Here is a 24,625-nt window from a genome sequence, read left to right on the forward strand (position 1 = left end):
GTTGAGCCCTGTGTAACCTATGGAGAGGGGAGGGGGAGGAGGGAGATTAGTTGCCAGCAGAGAACAGAGAACAAAGGATTACTCAGTTGGAGCTGTGTGAAAGCCGGTATTCAGAGGTAAGAGAGGTCAGTGCTTACTTCAGAGGAGATGGCCCGGTGATGTAGCTATAAATTAACTCTTTGTTGTTCTGTTTTGGTGCCTAATCTCCCTCCACGGAGCGGGCAGACAGCGGGAATCTGCTGCCGAGCGTTCGGGTTCATACGAACCCGAACCAAACTCAGTTCGGACCATCCCTAATAATAATTTAAGCGACAGTGACACTTTAACATTCTCCTTCAAAGAACTATCTAAGGTTCTGTTTCAGGAATCAGATGTTTGTATTCTGTATACTTTGTCCCCCTGCGTGGGGTTTCATTATACAGTTGTTCCTTTTTCCTTATGTTGTACTACCACTTCTTAATAAAAACACTTTGACACTAAAAACTATTTCATTGTGTATGTAAACTACTTTCCAATATTTATACAGATGATATAAAGGACGAAGTGTTTTTGTAGGGAAAAAAATTGGCAATTAAAATGTCAGGATTTACAGGATCCACAGCAGATTTGCCTAAATAACTGAACACAGCATCAAATCTGCTGCAGATCCTGTACATGTGAACGCACTCTAATGTTGTCTGTAATCCGGGCAGACAAGTTTTGGAGTGTTGGATGCTTTCACAAAGCACTGTTGTATATATTATATATATATCACTGTAAAGGTGGCTAATCTACACAGCATAGTCAGTAAAATGGAATGTCACAACACATGACACAGCTGGGATATGGTCAATGACTGCTCACTGTCAGGACAATGCTGAAGTAGGGTTTCTGCGGGCTCGTGTTTTGCTGATCAGATTCTTTGTCAGTAGGGGAATTTCATTGTGGCAAACCAAAACCAAAGTGATCTGGCTGCTGTTATTCAAGGGGCTTTCTGATCTTAACAGTATCATTTAATACCACGATTATAAGAATAATTACTGGTTTCTAACAAGGGCCAGTTAGGTGGCACATCATTTCTTTTTATCAGTTTATTAGGCTCTGTATATATACAAACAAAATCTCCTATAATAACACACCCTGTGTATTACCTGGTATCAGCGTTTCTTCACACACCTTTTTTTTTTCTTACTGTCTGCAAATCAATAGAAAAAAGCTAGACACCAACAATACCTAACGAATCCCTATTGATTTTACTGGACGCCATTGAGTTTCTGGCATTTCACCAAATAAAATGACCTTCTGATTTATCTGGTATTTTAGATGGAAGCAGCAAAGGAGGCTCTAACACCGGTGTAAATCTAACCTAAGAAAGAATTTCTTACAACTTGTCTTCATGTAGGCAACACGGTGTATAATCTGTAATAGGGCATATAGATGTCACAGACTGGCTCTTCAGTTCAGGAAACCTGTATAAACCAGGAAGGAATAAATCTAAATGTCACCATGTGATCCCACATAAATAACTGGCTGCTGTGATCTCCACTGACAAAGTAAGCTGGTTGGTGGGTGAGCCAGGTGGTTACTTGCTCTTTATTTAGATTGATTTACATATAATGTAAGGGGCATTTACGGTCCGTGCATGGACTGTATACTGCAGATCGTGGAAATCCTGAAATTATCATTCATAATCATAACGGAAGCTCCAAAACTGTTTTAAACTGTTTGCGATTACTGTACTGGCATGCGGTGTCGGAAAAGTAGCATAAAGATTTAATCAGTTTTAGAGCAACAAGGTCCGGTCCATAGTGCAGTGCAGGGACCATATATTACTGACATGTAAACGTGTGTGAACATACCCTAATGGTATGTTTGCATGCTGCAGAAAATCTGCAATGTGTGAACATACCCTAAAAGAGATCTAACAGCTGTTGGCAGGGCACTGTTGGAAACAATAATTCGTTCTATATACGGTAGGATCATGAGTGATTTATAGTGCAAACAAAAAAAAAACACAGAGTAAGCTATAATAAAAAAAAATAAGAAAAGCTGAATAAAGCTAATTAAGTGGTAGAAGAGCTTGACTTGAACATTTTTGTTCAAAAGTGTTAAGAAGAGTGATAAAGAAGTCCAGTTCTCAGTAGTAACATTGTAAGGCTAAGTTCACACTACGTTTGTGTGCTGTGGGAGGTTCTGATGCGGGCACGGGCTGATGTGCCCGCATCAGAACCCTGCGGCCAAAAGATCATCTGGCTGGTACTGCAGTCAGGGGTCACGGAACAATGTACATTGGTAACATGACACAAAAAATGTACAGGTAATAGGCCTGAAATTCAGGAAATGAACAAAGCAGCAAGGGCCAGGGTGGGGGAATCACATCACTATTGTGCCCTAGGAAAAAAAACACATACTGCAAAAGAAGGAAGCGTCTGATGGATATATCTGTGAAAAACACAGTTGACATCAGTTTGATATATTTTGTCTTTAGTGATGCTGTTGAAAGAAAGAACATTTGACATATTGCACAGACATACAAAAAGTTTTGATCGGTTGGGGTCTGACTGTAAAGATCCCCACCAATCTCTAGAATGAGCGTCACTCCCCAAGCTCCTTGTGACAGAAAAGACAGCAAGCCAAAAAAGAAGCACATGACTGCTGATTCTAGAGACCAGTGGGGATCATAAAACTCAGATCCCAATCGAACATATTTCACACCTGGCAGAATGTGAAGAATAACACATTTCACACTGTTATGGTCTGTTTACATGAAGTGATAATTCTCCCAATCGATCATTTAACGATTTTGAAGCAAGGATTTGGGTTTTATAACAATCAGCGTTTAGCTGAAGAAAGTGCTAGAAAAACGTTATTGCAATCGTTTTTAAGATCACTTAAGCCCATCTCATACATAGGGTGAATCTTTGAAAGACTGTTTACACAAAGCGATCTGCAAATTTTTTGCATACGACCACCGACCATTTGAGAACATGTTGAAAGATCACAATGAACGATTTCTCGCTCGTCGCTTGATCGTTCGCTGTGTTTACACAAGCCGATTATCGCTCAAATGCGATCGCTATTGCGAAAATTTGTACGATAATCATTCTATGTAAATGCATCATAAGACTGAACAGGCCAACACTGTCTTGGGGGTAGATTTACAGTTACTACTATAGCAAGGCATGCTGGAGGAGAAAGAAGATACAGTCACAGAATCATCAGAGTCATAACCAGCTTACCCCCTCCACCGAGCTTCACAGCACGGGCTCACACTCCAACAGGTGTCCTTGGTAGATACAGAAAATGAACGAGTCCAGCTCCCGGCAAGGTGGAATCAAGTGCGTTGTTTATTGTGTCTCCGTCACCGTACACACATGCGGCATGCCCCCAACAGAAGCCTACGCGTTTCGGCTGCTAAACCGCAGCCTTAATCATGGCTGCGGTTTAGCAGCCAAAACATGTAGGCTTCTGTTGGGGGCATGCCGCATGTGTGTACGGTGACGGAGACACAATAAACAACGCACTTGATTCCACCTTGCCGGGAGCTGGACTCGTTCATTTTCTGTATCTACCACAGAATCATCAGGCAGTAACATAAAAGTGAAGCCCTATACTAATCTAGGCAGTAATGCACTGATGATGACAAACTACCAGACTAAGGCCTTATTCACACGGCAAGTGATTTTTAAGGTCTGCACATCAGGTCAGCTATGTATCCCCGCAATCCATCAAAAATCGTCCATAATTGCATCTATAGAGAAATCCGCATCCGTTTTTATTTGTGGATCTGCTAAAATAATGCAGTGCTAAGTATAATGAAGTTAACATCACCTAGCTGACATTACATCTGTGTTTTTCATGGATTCACGGACGTTACATCCAGAAAAACCCAGATCCAATAGACTTCTATGGAGAATTTGTGCCGCAATCACACTCCGCACCATGATATGTCCTATTAATTTTTTAAATGGATTGTAGATCCACTAAAAAGAGGATTGTGTGAATGGCCCAGTAGAAATCAGTGATCCGTAAAATTGCCAGTGATCGCAGATCAGCAATCAAAGGCAACTTAGCCTAAGGTCAGAGTCACACTTCTGTGATATACGTCCGTGAGCTCGTTGTATATCACAGACTTAACTCTATGGGACTTAATTATAAACTATGATACACGGAATTCCGGAACAATTAAATCGCTACTCTATTGAGCTAACACAGCCGGTTCTGCAGCGTAATGCTCTAGCTGTTCCGGAGCTCACTGCATCATAATGAATTAGAATGCAGGGAGATCTGTTAGAGACAGAGCTCAGTCTGTGATACACAGCCAGCTTATGGGCCGTATATCACAGCTGTGTGAAACTCGCCTAAAGAGAGGGGAAGCAGGGGACTGCACTTAGGAGCTACACACAGTGTACACTGCAGGAATATTAGTATTTTCACAAGGGACAGTTACCCTGAACCTTATCATTAGTAAGATGATGGCCTTGATTGACCTTTTTGGTGCAAAATGGACCTCCTGGAGGAAGCCGATATAAGATGCATGCGGACGGAATTCCCCTAACCATAACCACAGTCATTGGACAGTAGTTTGCAGGGAAGTGTGACACCTAGTGGTCAAATCTTTAAGACTGTTTCAAACAACAGTGATCATTTAAGTGAACTCTAATGCAGAAATAAAAGACATCTACTGTATGTTATACCTCACCTGGGCCTGGCAAAATATCCACACAGCTTCTGCACAACCACAGAATGGTTCTAATATTTAACATGTACCTATCATTAGAAAAAAACTTTTGACATGTTGCTGAGACATATCCAAAGTTTTGATTGGTCGGGGTTTAAATGTGCAGACTGCGACCGATAATGACAATGTTAGTCTTTAGAGCTGTCCAGCTCACATAGACACAGAGCGGAGAGAGGGATGCATGGTAGCACAGTTGTCTACCCACTGGTTCTTCTGATCAGTCGTGGTATGAACACTCAGACCTCAACAATCAAAACTTTTGACAGGTCTCCGTGACATGTCAAAAGTTTTTTTTTAAATGATGGGTGCTCTTTAATACTAAATCTTTAGTTACTATAACAGGATAAAAACTAGCAACCCACGAATGTCATACTATTTAAAAGAGCGGATGGATTAAAGTGTCACTGTCGTGAATTTTATTTTTGCAGAAATCAATAGTCCAGGCGATTTAAAAAAAACTTTGTAATTGGCTTTTTTTTAGCCGAAAAATGCATTTTTATTATGAAAAAGCAGTTTGAAGCTCTCCCCCCAGTCTTCATTGTTCTCCTATGGAGAGAGCTAAATAAAAGACCAAAACAGGACAACAAAGAGTTAATCTACAAATATATCACCCTTTATCTCCTCTGACAGTCAGCACTGACCTCTCTGAGCTCTGATTACAGCGTTCACCCAGCTCCATTCCTGTAATCCTCTGTTATCTGCTTTCTGCTGTCGGCTAACTCCCTCCTCCCCTCTCCCTAGAACAGACTGGGTACGTCTGATGCAACAAGTCACAATTTCCTGATTTTTTGCAGTGGATGGAAAAAGAGGAGAGAAGGGGGACCTGGGAAAAGGCTTTTTAAATGCAGATAATGGCTTATTTGGCTAATAAACCCAATTACAAAGTTTCTTAAAATCGCCTGTAGTATTGATTTCTGGAAAAAAAAAAATACGACAGTGACTCTTTAAGCACAAAATGAACTATAAAGAGAGGAGGGGAGAGGAAATCAGAGACCACTCTCTCAGAGGTAAACACAAAATATGTGCCAGGGTACCAAAGGGTGTTCTCTGATTCTCTTATCAGGGTTGGTAATATGCTGGCATGTACTATAGAAGAAACCACTCCGCTGCCCATAGACCAGGGGGATGAAGCACATGGTACGCAGTTATGGTGTGTTTACACAAGATTTTTGAAGCCAAAGCCAGGAATAGATTTGAAAAGAGGAGAAATCTCAGTTTTTCCTTTTTGACCTGTTCTCTATATACAGTCTTTTCCTGTCTTTGGCTTCAAAAATATGTCAGATAAATCTCTCTGTGTAAACACACCCTTACTGAGCATGTGTGACCACTAGCATTGGACACATCAGGTATAAAAAGGAATTAGACCACTTGGTAACATCATGACTAACGTTCCCAAAACCTTCAGTTTTAAACCTTTACCCTTAGGGCCCTATTCCACCGGACGATTATCGTTTGCATAATAGTTAACGATTAACAATCTCAAACGACCACTATTGTGAAAGACCTGAAAACGTTCATTTCCATGGAACGATAATCGTTACTTATGATCGTATTTGCGATAGTTTTTTCTTTGCTATTTATTCGCTATTGCGTTCGTATCTACTGCGAACGACCGAGCGACATCTTATTTAATGCGAATGTTTTGCGAACGAGCAACAATAAAAATAGGTCTCGGTCTTATAAAGCGATCAACGATTTCTCGTTCGGTCGTTAATCGTTAACTGCATTTCAACCGAACGATTATCGTTTAGATTTGAACGATATAACGATAATCTGAACGATAATCGTCTGGTCGAATAGGGCCCTTAGACTCTGACATGTGACATGTCTGGTTACTCTGGTAGAAAACTGACCGAACCTCATTTATCACTCACACAAATACTTAGCCCAGAATGAGCACACATTTTCCACAAAACTATATAATCAATCAATCTACATACTCAATTATAGTTTCCCAGTAATATTTAATTGTACGATAAATGTATATAAAAATATCCTGTGATTGGTTAATACAAAGTAGAGCTCATAAATTGAAATGCTGCAAATCACTAAAAAGTAAAGTGTCACTTTTCTACAGTTGCCATAGTGATATTGAAAATATACAAAAACTATCAGTTTCCTTTTCCCATTCTCTTAGATAGTGAACAGACCACATGTTGCAAAAGCTGAATCATCATACAGTTTCATAATCCTGGATTTTTTTCTTATAATTATGAGTCATCTATATACACTAAACCCATCCACACAGATACGGACATTAGAATTTGGGTACACTATAAACAGTTTCTTTCTCTACAGATTATGAAGAGGACATTTTTTTTTTTGCAGATTAGGGACATATATCCTTTGCTACTAGTGCTACATAGGACTGAATGAAACATTGATCCTTTTTTGCACCGTGAATCTTTGTTTAATGACTAATATGGATGGTAAGCGACCAGTTTCATTAGTATAGTTGCATAATGGTGAGATGCGTGACTAACTGCGTGAAGGGATTCCCTCGGCTGACTTTTACGTCAATGGTTTAGTAACATGGGATGGTCTTTTTTGTACAGAGCTGTCTCGCCTATGACGCGTGTCATGCAGTGCACATGACTGAAAGACGTACCTGTGGAATGTTGTTCCACCACTGTCTGTTACTACGGCAACACAACCTTCTCATGCACAAAGCAGTACTGCACACCTGTCCGAGCAGTGCCCGTACTTCCGTCCGTTACATTACTATTACATGCTGACCCCTCACAAGCTCATTAGTTGGTATCCTAGATGAAGCCGTAGGGCAGGGGTGAGGAACCTGAGCTCTCCAGCTGTTGCAAAACTATCATCATGCCTGGACAGCCAACGCTTAAGTTTTAGCTGTCCATGCATGATGGGAGTTGTAGTTTTGCAATAGCTGGAGAGCCAAGGTTCCCTACCCCTGCTCTAGGGAGTCCTAAAAAACATGGACACAGTCATGCTCATCTCTAATAAAAAGCCTTTAAGGTTGTGTGCTCAGCTGCTCACCTTTAAAATACAGTGGAACCTTGGTTTAAGAGTAACTTGGTTTAAGAGCTCCCTGTACTGGGTGGGAGGGTGAGTGGAGGAGGTGCATGTTCTGCATAGCGGGGTCTACAGCCCTGTACTCTAACCCAGAAAGTCTCCCTCACCTTCCAAATCATAGCAGATCCACTTCAGGCTGGGGCTTACATCAGGGGACAGGACTGTGGAGGAAATCTCTTCATAGCTGTAACCCCTCTCTTCCCGGACAGAGAGTGCTGCATTTATGTGCCCACATCTGCCCTGCTCATTCCTTCATGCTCCCTGCAGGCTCTGTCAGCCCTTGTGTTTCCCATTCTCGCCATTCCTGTACAGTAACTTATAATATGACATATTCTGCTATTTCAGAATGTTTCATCTGTTTTACCTGTTATTCAGAATAATAAATCATTATTTTTGGGGTGTGGAACCAATTGTCTGCATTTCCATGATTTCTTATGGGAAACTTTGCTTTGGTTTAAGAGTGGATTTGAAGCGCGGTCCTGGAACGAATTATGCTCATAATCCAAGGCACCAATGTACTGAACATGGTAGTTTGGCATCGTACAGGTCATTAAATCTCACTGGTAGCTCTTTTGACAAAGTTTAAAGGGAAAAATATGAATTTTGGTCACTTTTACTATAGTCTACATAATTATTCATGAAGAGTGTCAGATCTCAGGAAGTCCAGCAACAGGGGCCCCCGGTGATCTCCAGAATGGGGCTGTGACTCCCCTTGTCATTTTTTGTCTCAGAATATTCTTTAAAGTGACTCTGTACCCACAATCTGCCCCCCCCCCCCAAACCACTTGTACCTTCGGATAGCTGCTTCAAATCTAAGATCTGTCCTGCGGTCCGATGCAATTATTGTTCTTAAAAACAACTTTAAAACTGGCAGCCCGTGCCCTACGGGAGTGGCCTAGATTGTGTATGCATTAGGCTGGCAACGCTCTCTGTCCCTCCTACCCGCCCTCATCATCATTAGGAATGCTCCAGGCAGATTGTCTATTATTCGTCAGCTGTGTCAGCACGGCACATGGGCTGGATCGTTAAGACACCTGTGCAATGTTCAGCATGGAGAAAATGTTCCAGTGGCATTCCTAATGATGAAGAGGGTGGGGAGGAGGGACGGAGGGGTGGTGCAAAGTTAGGGCACAGATATTCTAAGCCACGCCCGTAGGGCACGGGCTGTAAGTTTAAAAGTTGTTTTTCTAAGACAATAACTACATCACCTGCCAAACGGACCCCAGGACAGATTTTGGATTAAAAGCAGCTATCCGAAGTTACAAGTGTTTTTTTGGGGGGAAGGGTGTCAGATTGTGGGTACAGAGTCGCTTTAAAGGCGCTTTGTATATACAGCTACTAGACTTAAATCCTCACCTCACTGACCCTAGCTAATGATTTACCACTTTGCTTATAGAGTGCCTATCACTAGAAACAAATTTTGACATGTTATCAGACACGTCAAACTTTATTGATAACGGTGGGTCTCAATGCTGACACCCACTCTGATCAGAAGATATAGCTGTAGAGAGATTACGGCAGCACATTTCACTCCCTGGCCGCCAATCATTTTGTTGTTATTTTTTATTCTATTAGAAAATATTGACGGAATGAGTGGCTGGCCGGGGAGTGGATAACGCTGCCGTGATCTCTCCTCGGCTAGATCTCCTGATCAGAGTGGGTCTCAGCTGACAAGACCTGCTAAGACATATCATAAGTTATTTCTAGTGACAGCGCCCATTAAATGTAACAATGCTATGATTAGCATAAAAGTATTAATAATTCAAATGTGTTTCTGGGAATATCGAAGAGGAAGCATATAAATAGAAAACTAAAAACCCTTTTACTTTAAACATTAATATACTCAGCATTGTCTTTTTCAATAATACAATACAATAATTGCTGAGCATGGATCCTAGATTTTCATATCTTATGCAATGATGAATTGTTTATATCATATCACCATGCTGGTCTATCAACACTGCTTCAGGAATACAAAAAGACACACTAAGTACATTGAAAAATGTGAGAAACCACAAGAGCTGTAGATTTGAACAGACATCATCTTCTTATTGAGTAAGAACAGCCCCTATTACAAGGGGCAATGTCAGCGCTCATTTGCTCCTCATTCCCCGCTTGCTGCTGGCATTATTACACGCGTGCGGGGTGTTTGCGGGGAGCTGGTGATCACTTGATCGTCTGGGCAGCCCACCATAGCATATAGCAGCGGTCTGCTGCTGCCGCTCCTATTCCACAGAGGAACGGCAGAAGATCATTGCTATCTAAAGGCCCTATTCCACAAAACGATTATCGACCGTATTCAGATGATATCGGCCATTACAGCCGATAATCTTCCCGTGGGATAGAGGGCAACAATCAGCCGACATCGTTCATGTCGGCTGATCGTTCCATCGCTTGTTTTTCAAACATGTTGAAATAGAAGCGACTGATATAGCAGAGATCTGCTGCCATCGCTCCGCGGAATAGGAGCGGCGGCAGCAGACAGCCTCCATCCTCCATGGGCTGCCCGGACGGTCTAGTGATCATCCGGGCGGCCCCTCTCGCAGTCACCCACTCGCTGCCGACACGTGTAATAGCGGCAAGAGCGAGCGGGGAACAAGGAGCAAACGAGTGCTGAAAGCGCTCGTTTGCTCCTCTGCATCGCCCCATGGAAATAGGGGCTTAAGACAACTATCAGCCAACATCGTTCATGTCAGCTGATCGTTGTCGTCTATTACATGTGGCCGATAATCGCTTCGTGTAATAGGGCCTATAAGTCAGTAATGTATTCAATACTCACAGGAGTTGAAAATGGACTCTTTCTGGAGAGATAGGCAACGTTTAGGCCATCCACCACGATATCATAGGGCGGTCGAGAATCCACAAATTTTAGAAATGTCTGCAGTTCCTACAATGACAAAACATAATAAAATACAGCAATGTCACCCATTGTATTTTCTCCAATCACATGTATAGTATTGACACATACTTATTATACTTCCCATGCTAATTCATAGAAATGGATAAATTGGTTGCACTTGAGTGACTTCTGTGTTTAGTTATGTAACACATTGGCACTTTGACCCTTTAGGAGAATGATGCCAGCACAGGTGATGCTTCCCAAAATATAACAAAGGTCAACGCAAAGACATTATCATCTCAAGAACATGGTGTGTAAAGCCAATCTTTACACCAGTTAAGTTGTTTAAGATGAAAGTTAGAAACACGGATTTGTGCGATAGATGTAAGGGGGATAGGGGGGATGTAATTCACCTGATGTGGAGATGTCCCAAACTACGAAGATACTGGGAAGATATATTTGGTCAAATCAAAATTAGACTCAGGGTGGAGTTGAAGTTCTGCCCGGAAACTGCACTGCTCGGGGATATGGGAGGGATAGTGGTCACGAGGGTGGAAAAATGTATAGTTAGTAGAGTATTGTTCGCTGCTAGGCTCTGTATATTAAAGAAGTGGATATCCCCGAATTTACCAACATTGGAGGATTGGAATAGAGAGATAAAGAGTTTAAAATTGATGGATTATGTAAAAGCCCTACAACTTATGAAGATGGATGAATATGAAAGCCTATGGTCAAAATGGTAGGATGGAATAGGGAGATAATATAGCCAGGCAGAGGGGGGGGGGGGGGTGGGGGGGTGGGAGGGTTGTCTGTTTTTGTTTTTCTTTGTTTTCGGGGTAGGATGGGGGGGGGGGGGGGATAATAGTTTGGTAAAATTTAGGATACGTTTAGAAGTTGGGGTGGATCTAGAAGGAGTTTAATTTGGAGATGGTGTAAGGAGGGGCAGACCTGGCGGGGCTGGCAGTAGGACAGCACAAGAAGAAGGGTGTGTGTTAAGGGGTGGGACGCCTTCCCTCTTAGTAATAGAATGAAGTAGGTGGGATGGGTCGGGTTTGGGGCGTGGGGTGGCGACGGCCGCGGCGGATGGTGGTCGAGAGTTGGTGGAAAAAAGGTGTGACTGAGAGTAAAGGAGACGCCATAGAGAGAATAATGTGCAATAATTGATTTTGCGTAGTAGGGATAAGTAAATAAAGGAAAATGCTAATAGCATAATAATAAATATATATATGGTAGAGCGTTGGGATGACTTCTGGGGGTCGCCGTACGGGGGGATGGCCCTTACATGGGGTCATTGACCATCGGGGGCGACCCAGGTGTCACCAGCACACGTAAGGGGACCTGTGGAGGGCAACATTCCCGAGGGGGTCCTTCTGAGAGGAGGGAGCCAAGTTGGGGATGGTCTTTACGGGTTCCTTGCAATAGTAAGAGGGAGTAAAAGTGATGGTAGCTCCGTGAATGAAAGCTGGTGTTTTGTGATCGGCCTGGTCTGTGGGCGGTCGTCGTCCTCTGCGCCCTGGACGTGGTCCGTAGGGGTAGGGGGAATAATAGGAAAGGAGGGGGAGGTGTATATGGTAGTTTAACCATGGTGTTTAGAGAAGTGTAGGGCGAGGGGGGGTTGGCGTCCCAAGGCGTTGAGAGAGGATAACGGGGGGTTGGGAGGGGAAGGGTAAGGGTGATGGTATTAATAATAGTAGTGTTTATAAATAGGAGGATATGGAGTGCCGCGCCATGCTGTGCCAGGTCTGCCCTTCTCTAGGTGTACATTGTGGAAATAGGGATTATTTGGGGTAGGGTTGGGGGGGGGTGTGCTGATTTCATTTGATGTGCTAAGGTTTTTGTTGGGTCTGTTATTTTGTTATGGGGAGGATAAGAGGGGTAATTCGAAATTGGGTTGTGATAGATCCGCTGGGTAAGGACCAATTTGTGGGTAGTACAAACTTGATGTTAAAAGACTACCTTTTGTGAAAGGGTCTGTAAGTCCTTTTGTACGTGGTTTTCCCCTTTTTTTTATGATGTTTTGTCATATGGTGTAACATTTAATAAAAATGTTTAAAATTTAAAAAAAAAAAAAAAAAAAAAAGCCAATCGACAGATATCAGTCTATGGCTATATAAGGTAATAATCTATAATACTTGGATATAAACTGTAATGATACAACATGGCTTCTTCCCATAGGCTGATTTTACTGGACCTGCTGCTCACAGTCTGTATACTGTAATATTAAAATTTTCTAAAACAATTAAAATGAAGATTGACTTTCAAACATTCTTTCCTATACTTGTTCAAATACAGTAGGTGTCACGTTTGGCCCTGATGTTTGTACAGGGAATAATTAATTACAATGAACGCCATAAACTAATTTAGACGCACGAGCAGATGTCAAGGCCAAAGCATCTATAGGTGAGATTAACAGGTCTGACCCTTGGCACCAAATGAATGCAGGGTTTATATAACAACACATCAACATGGGTCTGAAGTTTCATTTCACCACACCCGTACCTTTCATCGCTGTGAACACCAGCATGACCCCACAGAAAATGACTGTGTTTAATGTGTCAGATGATGTGGACTGTGCTGGGTAAGCTGTTTAATTACAGTTATTGACCCCTCCTCACCCAGTTCTGTGTGTATTTAGCTGCTGTTGTGAATTAGCATTAATGCACCAATTTTGCAGCAATTTTGGAAATATCGCAGCAAAAACAGTAAAAAAAAATGCAATAATTATGCAATGCCAGAACAAAGTGGAAAGCTTAAAATCTTCATAAAATACCAAAGTATAAATAATGTCCATGTGGAAATCAGCTAAAACAGTTAAGCACAAAGCATACACCAGAACCTCTAATAAAAGCCTATGCTGTGCTGTATAAGCAACAAACAATTCTGGAGTGCTTCTGTACACAAAGGGCATCACCTTGTAAACTTAAAGGGGTACTTTGGAGAATTTATGTTTTCTTCAAATCAACAGGTGACAGAAAGTTATATAAAAATCTCAACTATCACTTATCAGCTGCTGTATGCCCTGCAGGGAAAGATGTATTCTTTCCAGTATGAAATGGTGCTTTCTCCTGCCACCTGTGTCCATGACAAGAACTGTCCAATGCGGAAGAGGTTTTCTATGGGGATCTGCACTTCCACTTCCTGCAGGACATACGGCAGCTGATAAGTACTGAAATACTTGAGATTTTTTAATACAAGTAATTTACATATTTGTATAATTTTCTGACACCAACTGTTTTAAAAAATAATTTCCCCCTCCAGAGTACTCCTTTAAGGCTACAAGGTGATGCCCTTTGTGTACAGCATTGACAGACTACCAGTCCCCATATCACTGTTGCTATGTATTAACATTGTAATCTATCACACAGCTGACATTGTATCCTATACCTGTTCATTTGCTTTTCCCTAATATCTGTTTTTTATCAGTTCAGATGTTTTCTGGTTCTATATGGGGGGAATGATTAAAGAGTAAGGTCCGATAACAAGGACACAAACAAACCGCTTAAGGCCCTAATACACAGGCTGATAATAACTAACAAGGATTCTAGAAATCCTCATTCAGCCAATAATCTTTCCATGTAAAAGTGTTAGCATTAAGCTGATTAGCGGGATCTTTTTACTCCATGTAGAACAGGACGTGACATTTCTTGGTGCCACTTAGTTATGGAGGGATGGGGAAAAATCAGGGAATAAGAGAACTGGCAGCAATTAAGCAGTAGCGTCCTAGGATATGATAGGAATGGATATGAGAGCTATCTGAGGGGTGTGTGACAAGAATATCAAGGTATATCAAGAATTTTAATTCCCCAAAGGGCTTAATCTTACTGCAATTCCAATAAATATGTAACAGAGTCAGTACCACTGTGACATCTTCGACAAACTTACAAAAACTGAGGGGAAAACAGTGTACAACAGGAAGGGGCAAGGGTGTCCTTGCCCCTTCTCTATTTTCCCGTCACTGCCAATCTAATGAACACTGGTCCAACTGTGCAGTACTTTATGGTGCCTGCACAACCATTCGCCTCCTCAGCCAATCCCTGGCTAAGATGGGGCACTGCTAATGCCCGTGATTCGCTGAGCAGGCAACTCCTAATGCCAACTCCAGGAACTGCTGTATAGTGGGGCCGGGGTCCATCAGATTCGTAGTGGAGCAGAGAAGGCAAGTATATATGTGTGTGTGTTTCTTTTATTTATTTTTTACACTAGTCTATCTAGAATTATCTATTTTAAAATAATCCCCTTTCTTCCCGTATTGTTACTTCTGCAGCAAAACCAGAGGCTTTGGTTTTGACATCTGCAGATTACAAAATACACATGACAAAACTGAAAAAATAAACATTAATTATGACTACTTACTAATATGAAAAAAGCAAAGGTCTTAAAAACCTAAAAATTTCATATAAAAGTAGAAAGAAGCATTTGGAAAAAACCTATTTAAGAATCTTCCTTGTTAAACAGACCAGGTACAATGAAAGTAACCATACAAGTTCCCTGTACCTACAGGGAAGAGTGTGGGGATTCCCCAGTATCTGGGCTCAGGTCTGATAGGGTGCGGCTGTACAAGGAACATGTCCTGGACGTTCTGGTATTCCCCCAAATTGCTCAGCAACCAGAGTAATAAACAAGCTGCTGACAATACAAGTAAGCCAGTAATTGTATAAAGATAAAGGGCACATGTCTGCACACAGGAAGCATGTATACACTGGTACATGTGACGCTTTCCCCATCACAGCTTGTACAACCATGACGTATTAATATGATTATTCACATCTTTGGAAAAAGTTCTAAGATCACTTGTTATTTATTCATGCAGATCTCTGCTTGTTTTATTAATCCGAGTTGTCAATCAATGCGTAGGACCGCCCACTTGACTACGTAGCCCAATACGAGCAGAGGTTTACATGAAGACGTGACAAGTTAAAATATTTCCCTGTAGACATAATTTAAAGGGGTTGTCCAAACTGGAGGGCCACAGGGATGGGACCCGTCAAAATATTCAGATTTTGCCACTTGTACTGTGGTATGAGGCTGCACTATGTGGATACGAACAGAATATGTAATACATGCAGTGGTATTATCTGAGTCATAATTTTGGCACAAGAGGACACATAACCATGGGACTCAAGTACCAGATTGTTCAATTTTTAACCAAAGCTTCCAAGAAGAGGAGAGGCAGAAAGAAATGTAAAAAAGAACATATTGTTCAGATTAGATCAAGTAGTATTCAACTGAATAACAACTCCTAGCATGCTCCTGCTTGACCCATTCTGTACCTGCAAAAGGTATTCTTCATTGTCACCTTCCTAGATAAAACCTGGTGAAGATCGCTAGAAGCCATTAAGTGTATATAGTTATCCATGCACTACAAGCTCAAAAAATATATAAAAAAATATATATTGTAGATATTACAGCCCTACAAGCTCAAAAAAATAAAAAAAATATATACTGTAGATATTAGGGTGAAGCTGGCGAACATCATATAGCTAGGTCACAGTCTTGTCAGACAAACCAACAGGAAAATGGGTTTTGCCACCAGCACCTTTTACATTTAGTTCATGGGTCCTTGCTCTGCTAAATATACATGGGGTGAATGCTGTCAATGATACCTTCTAAATATTAGAGATGTCAACCTTGTAAAGCCCCATCCCGACCACTGACTGGTTAAGCAGACCTGCTCGGAAATTGTGTGTAAAGTGGAGAGCGGAGAGGGTAATGGAAGCTGTGGGGGACTGGGATGGGTATCTTTTTTATTTCTTACAACAGCCTCAGCAACATATGAAAAAATATGAAGCAATTCATATATGGAATTTTATATATGATAGAATTCAACCAATCAGTGGCTGAAACTGGACAATGCCGCAGCTTCTGACTGGCTGAACAGGTGATTGCTTGTGCTGATCCAGGCTCCGGAAGTGTCTTGTAGTTTTATGCACGTTTCTTCGCTTCACCTGTTTCACAAGTCAGGTTTTCAGGGCTGGGAAATACCCAGTTCTCATATACACATATTCAGAATACTTGTAAAATTAGAAGGTCAGAGAAGAATGTGACAACACTTGAACAGACTAAAGTAGTACATTCTATTATGTTGACTATTGGGAATACACAGAGATTAGGTTCCTGAATGTAGACACATGAACAGGACAAATAATATTAATAAATATATAGCGCATACAGAGGGATACAATATTACATTTTTGGTCCTGTCTGGAATAATGTTTGCGGAATCTGGTCATTAAATTGTTCCTCCTAGGTTACGCTCATGTCTGATCTTCACATCAGGTGTGTAGTATCACAATTCTACACATGCCGACACAACCGTATGACACACAGCAGGATTTGTGCACAGGTCCTATTCTAATTATCAGGACCCAGGCACAAAACCTGCTGGGAATCGCAAGGTTCATTGGCAACTTGAACACCAGTATAGAGTTGTGTCTTCCCACACCCAATCTAAGGGTACTATTACATTGAGCGATTTTTAACGATTAACGACTAACAATTGCAAACGAGATTGTTAATCGTTAACCTGAAATCGTTCACAATATTACACAGAACGATAATCGTTAGTTATGATCGTTACTATGATTGTTTACTCCTTCTGATCTCAGCAAAACAATGAACAATGTGCAATTACACTGAACGATTAGTGAAAAAATGCGGAACTTGAGCGAATGAATGTGGAATTACATCGAACGATTAACAATAATTTTGGGTTCAGATCTAAATCAACGACATACGAACGATTTTTCAAAAGTTGGCTGCAATTCCACAGAACTATTATCGTTTAAATTGAAACGCTATAACGATTTTTCACACGATAATCATCCCGTGTAATAGGACCCTAAAGATTGCTTGAGAAAAACCCAGACCCCTACGCAATATGAGCTTAGCAGCATTGTAACAGCGGGGGTACAGACAATCGGAGCGTTCCACTAAGGCAACAGCTGTTACATGCAGGTGCGCTTCCTCAGGGCTAGTATTATTAGGAGCCTGTATTCTAGATCTACTGTGCAGCAGGGATGTGGAACCTTCATCCCTTTAGCTGTTGCAAAACAACAATTCCCATCATGTCTGGACAGCCAACAGCGGGGAGGAGGGGGGGCTGAAGGTTCCACATCCCTGATCTAGATTGTAGTCTGACAACTTCTCACTGCACATGTAACAATGCTATATGGGTTATCTGATTACCAATTTACTGCCATTTTATCACTGCTCATTTAAAACTTTTATGCTGGGTTTACACGTAGCAATAATTCGCCCGATCGTACAATTAACGATTTTAAAGTAACGATTTTTTTTTTTTATAACGAGCAGCGTTTAAACGGAACGATATATCGCATGGAAAAATCGCTTCGCGATCGCTTAAGTCTATCTCGCACATAGGTTAAATTGGTGAACGACTGTTTACACGGAACGATCTGCGAATTTTGTGCGAACGACCGACGATTTAAGGACATGTTTAAAAATCAAAATGAATGATTTCTCGCTCGTCGCTTGATCGGTCGCTGCGTTTACACGTACGATTATCGTTCAAATTAGATCATTATCGTGCAAATTCGCACAATAATCGTTCCGTGTAAATGCAGCATTACTTGAAATCATTAAAAAGTATGGCACAGATTAATTGTAGTGTACTCACTGTATGGGAGTAGGGAAATACATATACAATAGGATAAGGAAAAAAACAGGAGGGTATATACACACAATATGCCCCCATGTCACCAGCACTCTCTTGATAAGATAACTTACCCTGTGTCCTATGAATCAAAGGATCCCACAAATCAAAAAGACACTCTTGGGTCCCTGATGAACAAGCTATTCCTATTGGCTAAGGTGTTAATATCAAGGACAGTGTACAGAAGCTCCCTCCTTGAAGGAACGGAAGGCCTTAGCGGGTAAATTCAGATATATAAGAGATATCAGCAAAGAAAAAAATCAAACAAAATTCTTCAGAAGCATATGAGAATATGGGACAACTGGAGATGCTGAGTGTAAGAATACATAAGGGAGTTTTTTTTTTGTCATCTTCGCGGACTGGGGTTGTGTTAGTTTTAGGGGGGGGGATAGGGTGCTTTGGAATATTGACGTGTGGTTATAATCTAAGAAGAGCACTTTTCCTTTTTTAATTATGATTGACAAAAAGGGCCTGTTTTAACTGAGTAAAATTGGCGGAATTCTGCAGCAGAGAATTCCACCTGTGTCAGTGTCAAACAGTGTTTCTATGGGAGGGCTCTCTCCTCAAAGAATTGACCTGTCGTCCCGGCCGATAATCGTTTTGTGTAATAGGTCATGATTTTAAATCAACATCGACATGTTGGCTGATCGTTGATGACCTAAAATCCTGATAACGCTAGTGATGGTCTGCTGGCCGCTGCTCTCTCCAACGGGCCACCGGGACGATTTGATTTAAGGATGATCCAGACAGCCCCTCCCACTGCTGTGTAATAGCACAGACAGCAAGCGAGGAATAAGGAGCAACTGAGCTCTGACCTGACAGGTTGGCACTCGCTTGCTCCTAAATATCGAGCTGTCTAATACAGCCCATAGTGCTGAAACCCCCAATGATCTCTAAATATGGTCTGAATAAGCTAGTGGTTGTGCACTTGACTACCAGTTTGGTAACATAATGGTGCTGACCTGTACCACAAACCTGCATCTTTACAAGCCTGGCTGGTACTGCTCAAAGGCTTATGGCTGGAATCTGCAGTGGGGCATAGATAAATCATATAAATCACATACATTAGGAATCCATTGTTCCTTTCCATTCAGTTAGTAATCCTTTTATGCACAGATGTGACTGTAAGAATGAAAACTGAAGGCACTCTGCTAGTAGTCCACACACCACATTGTGCCCCCGGCCGAATGCTTCAGAATCTGAAACCTGAGTGATGCTCGCTAATGTGTAATTATCAACCTGACATATACAGTACATTACAGGCTTGGATTTTCCCATTCTTATTTTATTTTTTATTATTTTGCTTTATGTTCAGGAAGTAAAATAAGAAAAAAAAATTCTCAGTCAGAAGCCACTGCTGACATACTCCTATCACCTTCCGGACATAATGCCTTGTCACATTTTTTGCTGTTACTCAATGTGACTGAAGTTGTCATAAAGGTCACTGAGAGGCAGGTTACAATGGACTATCGATATAACCTCAATGGGTATTCTCCTTTAGTGTGTCACAGTGCTCTAAATCTGTAGCGTAGAGGTCTCTCCTCCTGGCTGAAATTAGCAAGTGGATCAGGCCATGTTCACATAGAGATATATGGTGCAGGTTTGTAGACAGAGAAATGAGGGCTCTCTAATGCTATGAGCGTCCCAATGCCGAAAGGTAGTCAGCAGGTAGTAGTCAGTAAAGAAATTATGGAATAACAACACATTATTCTGCATGCCAGTAAAGGACACCTTTGAAAGCCATTTGGTGTTTCCGTCTTATTTTGTTATTTATGATGGTAAAACAATTTTTTCCATAGAGTTCTAATAAAAATTTTGCCCAGTTTACTTTCTACATCCTTGACAGGTTTGCTATATGAACTCTTCTGCCTCTGTCTTTGTACCCAATCTACACGATTCTTCCCCTGCACACTGCCTTATCTTTCCAACATCAACTTTTTATGGATTCTGCACAGTTTTGCTGGTTTTTAGCTGCACTCATCCCCTCTGGCTGCATAAAATCATCAAAACTAGGTCCACTTCGACAATGCTCCCAGCTCCTGGCCCCCACCCTCTGTGTTGGGGATCACGTGTCCTCCGTCTCTTCAATTGGCTGGGTTTGTAACCCTGCCCACTGAAGTGACTGAGGATAGGTGACGGCTGCCAATGATGACCACTGTATGGCACTGTCACCCTCTCTGACAGCAGCCACCCCCCGACTGCCCTCTTGGAGCTCACCCGCTGCTTTGATTGCAGACAATCCCCCCCCCCACCACCACCACCAAGCTCACCCACAAACCCCCCCCCCGACTGCCCCCCGGAGCTCACCCACTCTTTTAATTGCAGCCCATCCTCCCGCAGACTGCCCCCCCCCCGAGCTCCCCTGCAGCGCTCCTTTGATTTCAGCACCGCCCAGCCCCCTAACCCGGAGCTCATCTGCAGCCCACCCACTGCACGGAGCTCACTGGCAGTGCTTCTTAGGTTGCACCCCCCCACACCCGCCCGGAGCTCACCCACAGACTGCCCCAGCCCCTCCCCCCCAAGTACAGCCGCAGCGACCCCCAACGTAGCTCAAACCCCTCTATCTCAACTCTGCTATTTCACTACCTCAACTCAGCAACTTCGATACTTCGACTCAGCTACTTCACTACCACTACCTCACCTCTGCTATATCTTGTGGATATCAGCTCTGCTACATCATGGACCAATCAGGCATAAGCATTGCATAATGGGAAATGTAGTTTCCTTGGCAGCGCCATCTTGAATATAGACCTTCTATAAACGTGGAATTTAGGAAAGGTGTCAGCTAGAAAGAAGGGGGATGGCTCAAAATACTGAGGGGGATCTGGTGAATAAGACCCGCCAGGTTTGGGAGCATTTAATTTTTTAGCTTTTGTTGGAAAAACCCTGTAAGAAATACTATTTTTATAAATTTGCTTAAAGGGGCTAGCCGGTTAAAACATATATATTGATTGAAATATATGTTGAATCCTGGAGACTAACAATACATTCTATACATGTCATTACCTTTTCTGTCTCCTTCCCCCAGTTCTGAGCTGTTGCTTTCTGCTAAAGACATAGCCTTTCGGCTTCATACAGTGTATAAACAGCCAGCCAGGGATGTTGTTTACATGAGTCACCCTGGAAGGGGTGGGGGGGTCGGGAATTGAGAACAGGGACTGAGAGAACAGCTCAGATATACTTTTCTGTGTCTTTAGCAGAAAGAAGCTGCTTAGGAATGAAGGAATGAGACTGAAAAGGTAATGACATGTATGGAATGAATTATTAATATCCAGGAGGGGTAATTCAACATATATTTACCTAACTGGATAACCCCTTTAATTTTGCAGTAAGGGGGAAAAATAGGGAAAAAAATCTGTAAAAAGTATCCAAAGCCTTTAGCCTAAAATAGATTAATACATAAGCATGTAAATATTTTCTAGCTATGAATATCACATTAATGTAGTATACAAGAATTGGTGAAGAACTGTGTATTATTTATGTTGTAGCAAGAGCTCCATCTGCAGCCAGCAAGGATGTACTACAACAACTTATACAATGAATTGTAGACAGATAGTCAACTTCTTTACACACGATTAAACATTCACACACACACACACACACACATACACACACACTCACACACACTTACTTTTATATCTATCTATCTATCTATATACATATATATTTACTTATATTTATATTAATGCTGGTAATGCTCTAGTAAAATAAAAGCTAAGCTGTTGTGGGCAGTTTATACCAGTTTATGTTTTACACAGTTTCATAAATCCACAGTCCACTCACTGATGTGAATTTAAACACAAACAATTTACTACACATTAAGGGCACAAACCCACTTGACATATTTACTGCGTGAATCAGTCTTAAAAATAAGCAGGCAAAACGCAGGTTGGCTTTATACAATTGTTCTGCGTTAAAATACGCAATTGCGTATTTTTGAAGCGTGAAGCTACATGCGTTTTTTACACAGGTTGTTAACAACTGATGCTTTGCTAACAACAAGCTTCACGCTTCAAAAATACGCAATTGCGTATTTTAATGCAGAACAATCGGATAAAGCCAACCTACGTTTTGCCTGCTTATTTTTAAGACTGATTCACACAGCAAATACGTCAAGTGGGTTTGTACCTTAACACTATGAAATAAGGTCAACTGCCTTCCTCATCAGGTCCATGCATGAGATCTGGTATAAGTAATGGCGGGAACCAGGACCTGATAATGAAGACAGATGACCTTTAAAATGAGTCACTCCTTTTGTTTTTTGCTCTTCGGGTGTATGTAATATTTTGTGCTCAAATCCAAACTGGTGTATGGACCATTTATGCTATCTTTAAGGCTATGTAAACACTACGTAAAAGTACGTCTTGAACATTGCCTCTTATTCTATGGGATCCCGGCCAGAGCGTAAACACATTGTATACGCTCCGGCCGGGATCCCATGTGGACCTGCAAATAACTCATATGTCAGTTTTCTGTGGCCACAATTCAGTGATTTGCACCCGCAGAAAGACCTGTCAGTTCACACAATGAAGCGAGTGGCTCCAGGCGCTTGCTTTATTGTGTGCTATGTGAAGTTCTGTTGCGGGCGCGCGCTTAAGCACCAGCATCAGAACACTGCGGCCGGAAAGATCATCCGGCCGGTACTTAAGTACCGGCCGGGATGATCTGGGCAGAGACCGGCCATTCTGTGACCCGGCCGGGTCACGGAACGGCCGATCTCTTTACGTAGTGTGAACATAGCCTTAGGGTCCTATTCCACGGGCTGAGCAGGGCCCGATCAATGATGTTAACGATTACTGGGCCTATTCCACAGCCTGACAATAGTTAGTGAGGGCTGCAGGGACATTGTTACCGATGTCCTTGCAGCCCTTGTTTCATACATTACCTGCCCTGGTCAGTGATTGGCTGAGCGGTCTGTCAGCTCAGACAGGCCGCTCCGAAGCTGATGCTGCCGCTCGGGACCGGGAGAAGGAGAAGACTTGTGCCAGGACAGGTAATGTATGAAACAAGGGCTGCAAGGACATCGGTAACAATGTCCCTGCAGCCCTCACTAACGATTGTCGGGCCGTGGAATAGGCCCAGTAAATGAGCGCCGATCTAGCAGATCGGCGCTCGTTTACATCATTGATCGGGCCCTGCTCAGCCCGTGGAATAGGACCCTAAGGCTATGTTCACACTACGTAAAGAGATCGGCCGTTCCGTGACCCGGCCGGGTCACGGAATGGCCGGTCTCTGCCCAGTTCATCCCGGCCGATACCTAAGTACCGGCCGGATGATCTTTCCGGCCGCAGTGTTCTGATGCTGGTGCATAAGCGCGCGCCCGCATCAGAACTTCACATAACGCCTGGACAGGTAATGTATGATGTTTGTGAAATCATTGGTCACCCGCCGTGCCCGCTATTCTACTTAGCGATGCTTTTAGGTTTTATGGTTCAATATATTTTTATTAAAGAATTTACAGAATAAACAGAGTAAACAGACATATAAAGGGTATACACCCATCAAGTGCATTTCGGCAAGGATGCCTACAGAATGATATAAAAACTGGAGTTGGTAAAGAACTCATAACACAGTACCCGCCAGAATGTGAAGGGTCAAGTCGTTCTGCCTATATCACCTGAAGATAGCCACAACATATATAACTATGTAGGCAGTCGGTGAATCTTCATGAATTAGCACACACAAAACAATAACGAGAAATAGGGTTGGTACTAGGACAACATACGCCGACAAACACTGAACACTGAAGGAGGAGGGGGATGAGTTGGGGGGGGGGGGGGGAGGGCAGGAGTGGGAGCACCAAAAGAGAGAAAGAAAAAAGAAGTAGTTGTGCTGTCCATTGGTATGTTATCTAAGAGTCCAATGAGGACTGGGTAAAATAAGAGAAGAGGAATAGAGGGGGGAGAAAAGAAGTGAACAGAGAAGAGGAGAGAAAAGAGAGGAGAAGGGTCATGGCAGTGGTAGTCCGTCGCCACCTAGCCCCCTAGTGGCCAAGGAATCCAGGTCAGGGATTTACGTACCTCCCAGGGAGTCCATCTCCAGCTAGCCATCTGGCCATCCCAGGGGAAGACTGGAACATAATCCAAATCCTCCATTTTGTGGAGAATTTCTTGCTCATATTATGCTCATCCGCTCTCAACTCTTCCATGTGCATCAGGGCACTAAAGGCCTCGGCCCACATAAGTCTAGAGGGAGGAGTGGTTGTCCGCCAAAGCCTAGGAATAATTTGCCGAGCAGCCAGAAGGAAGAAGCCCAGTAGGCCCTTCTTAATCGTAGGCAAAGAGCCAGGCAAAATAGAAAGAAGAGCCATTTCTGGCGTCAGGGTTAGGTTGCGGGATGTGACCGCGTTGCTTGT

At 42.4% G+C, this 24,625-nt stretch overlaps 1 protein-coding gene across 2 annotated transcripts in view; it reads right to left on the reverse strand.

Annotated features, from left to right (window-relative positions):
• The window catches only part of PRORP (protein only RNase P catalytic subunit), a 56,071-nt gene that overhangs the window by 11,000 nt on the left and 20,446 nt on the right, over positions 1-24,625 (reverse strand). For both annotated transcript variants that reach the window (XM_069949956.1, XM_069949955.1), the window contains one exon: positions 10,539-10,646. In XM_069949956.1, coding sequence (XP_069806057.1) covers positions 10,539-10,646 — 108 coding nt within the window. The remainder of the gene's footprint in view (positions 1-10,538; positions 10,647-24,625) is intronic.

Source organism: Dendropsophus ebraccatus, chromosome 13, assembly GCF_027789765.1.
Source record: "Dendropsophus ebraccatus isolate aDenEbr1 chromosome 13, aDenEbr1.pat, whole genome shotgun sequence".
NCBI classification, from domain to species: Eukaryota; Metazoa; Chordata; class Amphibia; order Anura; family Hylidae; genus Dendropsophus; species Dendropsophus ebraccatus.